The sequence below is a fragment of the Sinocyclocheilus anshuiensis genome, unplaced genomic scaffold, assembly GCF_001515605.1.
Source record: "Sinocyclocheilus anshuiensis isolate Anshui unplaced genomic scaffold, SAMN03320099.WGS_v1.1 scaffold18, whole genome shotgun sequence".
Lineage (NCBI taxonomy): Eukaryota > Metazoa > Chordata > Actinopteri > Cypriniformes > Cyprinidae > Sinocyclocheilus > Sinocyclocheilus anshuiensis.
The window spans coordinates 852,954-860,927 of NW_015546047.1; the positions used below are offsets into that span (position 1 = coordinate 852,954).

Consider the following 7,974-nt stretch of genomic DNA (forward strand, 5'->3'; position numbering starts at 1 on the left):
TCTGAAATGAATGCTGTCACTGAGCTTGCATTGCTTTATGGGAATGCCTTTTTATGAATAATATATCATATGTGACCCTGGACCACAAAACCAATCATAAGTAGCACAGGTCAGGTATATTTGAAGCAATAGCCAACAATACACTGTATGGATCAAAATTATCGATTTTTCTTTTACGCCAAAAATCATTAAGATATTAAGTAAAGATCATGTTCCATGAAGATATTTTGTAAATTTCCTACCGTAAATATATCAAAACTTAATTTTTCTTTAGTAATATGCATGGCTAAGAACTTAATTTGGACAACTTTAAAGGCAATTTTGTCAATATTTAGAGAATATTTTTTTTGCACCCTCAGATTACAGATATTCAAATAGTTGTACCTGTCCTAACAAAACATACATCAATGGAAACCTTTCAGCTTTTCAGATTTAAAAAGATTAAGCCTTATGACTGGTTTTGTGGTCCAGGATCACATATGTATGTTATATAATATATGCAATGCTATGTTAGAATTTGACCATTTGACCAAAATAAGAAAATAATAGAATTTGACCAAAATAATGTACAGTACCATTCCAAAATTTGGGAATAGTAATTTGTTTTTAAAGAAATTAATATTTGTATTAAGCAAGGATGCATTAAATTGATGAAAAAAGTGACAGTAAAGACATTCAAACGATTTCAAATATGTGCTGTTTTTTATAACTTTCTATTCATAAAAGAATCCTGAAACAAATGTTTTACTATTTCCACAACATTTATAATAGTTTTTCTTCTTAATAATTCTTAAATTCCAAATCAGCATATTAGAATGATTTCTAAAGGATCGTGTGACACTGAAGACCGGAGTAATGGCTGTTGAAAATTGAGCTTTGTTATCACAGGAATACATACGAATTATATTAAAATACAAAACAGTATTTAAAAAAAAAAATGCAGTGATATTTTTCAGTATTGCTGTTTTTACTATATTTTTATCCAATAAATGCAGCCTTGGTGAGACTTTTTTCAAAAACATTTTAAAAATCTTTTGAATGCTAATGCTATACCTTAAAAGGTTGCTCATCTATGCTTCCTACGTTTTGCAACACTCTTAAAATGTTGTCTAATTAGACAGAACACTAGGTTTTGCAACAAAGCTAACGCAACAGTGCTTGTGTTTCAGATGTGGCCATCGGAGCCCCTCAGGAGGACGATCTGCATGGTGCTATATATATCTACAATGGGAGGAGAAGTGGTATTGCACAGAGTTTCTCTCAAGTACGTTCCCCAGCTGCTGTTTATGCTGATATTATGGGCAGGGAAGAATGAAACGGAGGCGGGAAAGGTCAGACCTGAGCAGTCCTCCCCATCCTGTGCAAACTGCCCTATTGTTTTGAGTCTTTCTTCTTCTCTCTTCCACACTGGAGTACTAAGCGTTCAGTCTAATTGCAGTAATTTCCTAAAATCCCTCTCTCTCCATGTGTAGTTTCAAGCAGTGATCAGAACAAATCCAAATCATGAGAATCCAGTTATACAAACGAATGTTTAGGAAGAACTTCATCTAATTATATTAACTTCAGGCCAAAATGATCACATACAGGATGTTTGTAGTGATCAGCAGCAGCTCTTGTGGCCTTGTAACAGTGCTGTGGTTTTCCAGTAATTGTAGAGCATGATGCTAGCAATGTCAAAGGTCATGGGTTTGATTCCAATGTTACACAAACTAATTAAATGTAGAACTTAAATGTAAGTCACTCAATAAAGTGTCTGCAAAGTAAAAAAAGCTATAATATGCATTCATCTGGTCATTATTGCAAAATAAACTCTCACTGACACAACTCTCACTGAATCAAGTATTCCAGGGAGCATGGGCATTTAAATTTGCCAAAAACAATGTTTACATTTCTCATTTGACAAATTTTTCCCTTTATATTTCTAGTTATGTAGCTCTCCATTATGGATTGCTAAATCAGTTTACCTTCCTCCTGTTTAAGTATTATATTAACATGGGATCTCTTGAAATAGATGTAAGAACGTCCATAAATAAGATCATTTGCATGTCTCTTGGAGTACAGTACAACTCCATTGGCATTTAATATGTCAAATTTTGAATCTAAATATCTTCTGAATGCTGTCTTTGTGCTTTCTTCGATGCAGAGAATAACGGGCTCTTTGTTGGGCGACAACTTCAGGATGTTTGGTCAATCAGTGTCTGGAGGAGTTGATGTTGATAGCAACAATTACCCAGGTAACGCTTTTAGCACAAAAACATGAATAGCATATGTTTCCTCTGGGAACAGGAAGCATGTTCAACCTACACTACTTTAAAAAGTTTGGGGTCAGCAGTATTTTTTTTAAAGAAATTAGAATTAGATCTCAGACAAAGTATTAGTGTCTAAGAGAGTGGTGTTACTGCCTCGACATATAGTTGTTCAGTTCTGTGCACACTATTTGTATTTAATGTAAATGTGGTCACAGTTCACTAGTCAAATGTGCTTTCTCTTTCTGTAAATAACCAAACTCTGCATTAACAAATGAAGAGCAGCAAGCTAGTGTGTGAACATGGCCATATTATAACACCTCTTTAGAGGAAATGACATGGTGCGACATGTTTTCAGATCACCATTTTTGATCAATTATGCTGCGGGTGTCAGCTGTTGATGTACTTCCTGAATATGTATCACAAATCAAAAAGAGACTCAAAATAAAGCTGACACATTTTTTTTTTCTCAGATGTGTCAGAACTTCTTGTTCTTGTCTTTTTGAAGGCAGAAAAATATGCACAGTACCAGAATGGACAAGTACTACATACTGTTTTGAAAGAAAGTAGTAGTATGTATACTGTGAACAGTATGCAAATCTTCTGTATGAATGAAATACCCCGATTACCTAGCTTACTACTTTTTCTCAATTATGCAATTAGAGCACAGTGTGTGGAATACTGTATCCCACAATACGATGTGCTCAACTTGAGCTTCCATTTCATTATGCAACCAATTTTCTGGCTCACTATTTGATTTAAAGGGGTCATGAACTGCCTTTTTAATTGTTTTGTACTGTTCTCTGAGGTCCACTTATAATGTTATCAATATTTTTACATAAAAAACAGAAGTAATTGGTTATTTTCTGTTCTCTTTTGACCCCCCTCATCTGAACACTGTTTGAATAGGCATGGCGGATTGTAGACTCGGAAGTAAATGCCCACTGCTGTGATTGGCTAACACTTGAGTATGTTTGGCAGCCTACATCCTTCATAGAGGGATGCTGCTGTGATTTAGGTAAAAAACGCATAAATACTCAGTATATATCAAACGATCTGTAATAACAGACAAAGCAATAGTGATCACGTAATAAAAACAGTTACTCACACTTGTGTGGTGCGACATCGGATTGAGTATATTTGGCACAGTGTTGTCTATTAGTTTTAATCTTTCTGAAAATCCCGTGTTGAATTGAGCCTTGTTTGTAAGCGAATCTGTGGTAAAATTACATGAACGAAGGACCAAGTTCTTACTGACACTAGGCGCGTTTCCATTACAGATTTGCGCAAAACTTTGGCGATACTTTATAAATGTCGATAAAAAAGTATTGCGAAATGACGGCGTTTCAGTTAACCAATGTTATGCGACTAAAACGTAAACTTTTGCCTCTCGCAATAAGTCATGGCAACGGATTTTGGTGGGATTTTGACGGATTTTGGCTATATTTATTCAAAGGAGGCGTATGCGTATATCTTTACAGAAGCAGCACAGAGAGCTGCTTCAGAAACGTGCGTCGAGCGGCTGGATTCTGGAATAAACACAAGCATTGTGGCCGCAATCAGCTTCAGTGGCCGTATCAGAGCCACACTGCACCGCAGACGTGTGCAGTGTAAATTGTCTAAGCATTAATGGTAGGGAAGCCCCTTATCCTGGAGACCGGCCACGTATGAAGTGTTTCTTGGAGGTTAATTTTCAATTCGCAATTTCAATTTGCGCAATTTGACGGGTAATGGAAACGCGCCTACTGTCTGGAATGTCAATAAAAAATAAAGTTCATCCACTCTTCGGAGCGATCTATATCGTTTGATTTTTGCATAGACCTGCGTTTGCGCCTCTTGTTATTTACACTATATGTGTGAATCGGTAAGCGGGGCTAAAGAGGCAGCGATGTAGAAGAAGGCGTTGATCTTCTTCTGTGGAGGTGGTGTTTAGCCACACTATAACGTCATAAAGTGGTACATTCCACAGTCTGTCGTTTTGGCAGTCTAGCTTCAATATAAGCTGTTTTTAGACTAACGAGAACGTTTTGAGTTCTGAAACTTACAGGATGTTTTTATAGTACAGTGACCTCTTGTATGCTAAAAGATCAAGGGAATTTTCATTTCTCAGTTCATGACCCCTTTAAGTGCCAAAAGACATTCAACATTTAACACAAAATTAAAGATGCAAATTAACCCTATTTATTTATAACTAGTAGCCACTCCCCAAGTTAAATGTAGTATGACAGTTTTTTGTTTTTTTTTAGTGACTGAGGCCTTGTTTATAGAAATTTTTAATATTTTAAAGAATATTAGTGCACTTGTGAGTTAGGAATGTGTGAAAGAATAACCAAGTCAGGTATGTTTTATGGGAATTTTATGTTCTCACCCAGATGTTGCAGTGGGAGCTTTCCTGTCAGACTCAGCTGTGGTGTTCAGGTAAAAACAGCAGATGAGTTTTTCACACACATTTGCTTTGGTAACTTTTAAGATTTGGTATTGTCTATAGGAATTTATTTCTGCATAACCGAATGTGAACGGCCATCATTCAATTCTATACATATTCCACTCCTAAAGTTTACTTAAGCTAATTTTATGATGTTTTCAGTTTCCAGTAAGACTATAGATCTCTATTTAGCACATTTAAATACATTCCATAGAATTCTGTAAATTATCTTCTAAAATCGGTGTGGAAAATGCAAAAAGATCTACATATTATGTAGTGTATTCCATAGCGGGCCTAGCTATAATGGAGACTGGGGCTAGTCGTCACATTTTTTTAATCCCAAATGAATATTATTCACAGAGACTGTTTTGTTAAAGTCTTTAAAAAAAAAACATTAAATTTCAAACACTTTCACTGTTTTGAAATGGAGAAAATTCTCTTCAGCAGGCATGGGATGTTATTGTATGGGATAAGCTGTCATAATGGGAACCTGCAATTAAAAATCTTTATACTAACTAACTATATATTAAATTTGTCAACTAAATTTGATCAAAAACAAAAAATGAAACATTTTGGTAACACTTTCCTTCAAGCCTTTTTGTACAATGCATTATAAAGGGTTATTAAAGGGTATAATGCAATATAATTATTCATAATGTGCGTTGTAATACATTATATCTTGTTGTAAATAATTATAACCAAATTTAAAATGCATAATGTAACAATAAATTGATGGTGTTATAATGTATTAACTGTGGTTACAATTATTCATGAGATAATATAATGCATTATAAGGTGCATTACAAGGCATAATTAATGCATTAAAACTACTTTTGTAATGCATTATGCATAAAGGCTTTAAGTAATGTGTTACCAACACTTTAAATTGAAAAGATAAAGTTTATTTTTTTTAAATACAGTACAATGAAAAAAATATACCAATAATTAATCACAATATGTATGACAAATTCTCTGGATAGCCCTGGCCTCCCGTGGTAATTTTTTGACCTGACAACTAACCCAATGACTCTGGTTGTTTCAGGACGCGTCCAGTAGTGAAGGTGGATGCTGTCATGTTGCTGCCTGAGAGCTTGAACCGGTCCATAGCCCAGTGCACTGAAAACGGTCTTCCTGCTGTATGTGTCAAAGTTAAGGTGTGCTTTAGAGTCGGAGGGAAACAAATCCCAGGAAATATAGGTAAGACCGTAATACCCATTGAACATAATCTTAATTTAAAAAGTGTTTGAAAACTGTACTTTTGACTTAAAATTCCCTCCAAATCAACAGTATTTGTTCAATAAAACCCTACAGGGATACAAGACCATTTTGCAACTTCCTGCAGTGCAATCTGACTTTTTAGATACGATGTGAAGTGACCTCTGATATTTAAAGGCTCCCCACACGTGCTCTCAGAGTTGAGTACACAGCGTTCAAGGATGAACGTTTTGGGCTCGAGCTCTTTGTTTGCAAAAGGTTGTGTGTTGGCTGGTCTTATCAGCACGTGCTGAAGGCAGTGGCAGTTCGCTGTGTTTCAGACATCTTTCCCAGCTCTTTATCTCGGCCCCACATCCCCTCTTTTGTTGTGGCGGTTAGAGGGCTCAGGGTGTGTGTCAAGGCCTGCTTTCACTGATAGATCGACGCTCTCTGTCCAAATAGTAAACAACAGAGCCGTGCTTGATGACCAATACTCATAATCTTGAAACTGATATGAAGTAGCGGCAGCAGAAATGTGCCACCCAGAGATTTTGCTATAGCATTTATACAACAGTAGATTAATACAGTATATCTGTCAGTTTACAGGACTGCTGCACATGTTATTTAAAAGTGAGATAATAAAGAGCGTGATGTCCCAAACAAGAGTAGAACCGTTTAGTTTCGTTGTTAACAGTCACACAGGAACATCATAACGGCTTTGACTGTAGCTCATCCAATCTGAATTCATAATCAAATCTATCCATTTTATATTATTAGTTGTACTGTTTTTGCCTTGATGCCACTTTTTCATTTATTTGTAATGATTAGCCTTCATTAAAGAGAAACAGGTTGTCTTTAACAGGTTGTCTTTGCCTAACTGTAAGTTTGTCTCTGAATGCCATATTCTTCCTGTGCAGAGCTGAAGTACAACATAACAGCTGATGTTCACCACAAAGATGGCTTCCCTTCCCGATTTTATTTCAGTGGAAACGGCACATCCAATGTTACAGCGGGCAGAGTGAAGGCCAAGCATGAGCAGCTCACTTGTGCCACCCATCAGGCCTTCATGAAGGTGCGAGACTCTGTTTATTCAAGTTTATTTTTCAATTCAAGTTTATTTGTATAGCGCTTTTCACGATACAAATCGTTGCAAAGCAACTTTACAGCAAATTAAGTTTCTACAATATTTAGTGGTAGCTTATCAGTGGTGACTGTCAGTTAATGTACATATGGCAGAAATGTACGGAAAAATCAATTAAAGACGTAATCAAACAGACGATGAACACTATTAACAGCAATTATTATATGATGCAATCAAACTTATAGCAATGTTCATTACCTGTGTTGGGGGATGTTACTTTTAACACTGTCACATTATGACTTTAGTCTTAAACAAATTACTGTACATTTTATGACAAAGGCAGATTTATATTGATATTTTGTTTGTTTTAGAAGTTACCCTGACACTGTTTTTTGGATTTAGAAATGTTGTTGTTTGATGTGCTTTTTTAATGAATTTTCATGTTTCCATTTAGCTTTAATTTATTTTTTATTTTAGTTTTAGTCATTTTAGTACTTATTCTGAGTCTTTTTATCTAATATTTATATTTCATTTCAGCTATATTTTAGTTAACAAGGATGGTTTATACGTTTGGTTGATAATACTTGCATATTGCATGTTCATACAGAATATATAAACATTAAGGATCTTATTCGATAAAGAGTGCTGAAGGTTAAAGTGATTCGAACATGTGCAAGTTGTAGGACATGTTTTCCTCAGTTGATTGTATGTCTTAGATTTAGATTTTTACGGAGCCCCGCACATGACATGCAAGAAAAAATAAATAAATCGTGCGCACGATTTACTAATTCGTTCCCTCGATGTACTAAAACGTGCACACGATTACTATTTCGTTCCCTCGATTTACTAATTCGTTCCCTCGATGTACTAAAACGTGCACACGATTACTATTTCGTTCCCTCGACTTGCTAATTCGTTCCCTCGATGTACTAAAACGTGCACACGATTACTATTTCGTTCCCTCGATTTACTAATTCGTTCCCTCGATGTACTAAAACGTGCACACGATTACTATTTCGTTCCCTCGA

General features: G+C 35.6%; 1 protein-coding gene across 2 annotated transcripts in view; it reads left to right on the plus strand.

The window, feature by feature from the left end:
* Positions 1 to 7,974, plus strand: part of LOC107699017 (integrin alpha-4-like) — a 29,714-nt gene that overhangs the window by 9,316 nt on the left and 12,424 nt on the right. For both annotated transcript variants that reach the window (XM_016500167.1, XM_016500168.1), the window contains 5 exons: positions 1,170 to 1,264; positions 2,144 to 2,234; positions 4,619 to 4,664; positions 5,714 to 5,868; positions 6,783 to 6,937. In XM_016500167.1, coding sequence (XP_016355653.1) covers positions 1,170 to 1,264; positions 2,144 to 2,234; positions 4,619 to 4,664; positions 5,714 to 5,868; positions 6,783 to 6,937 — 542 coding nt within the window. The remainder of the gene's footprint in view (positions 1 to 1,169; positions 1,265 to 2,143; positions 2,235 to 4,618; positions 4,665 to 5,713; positions 5,869 to 6,782; positions 6,938 to 7,974) is intronic.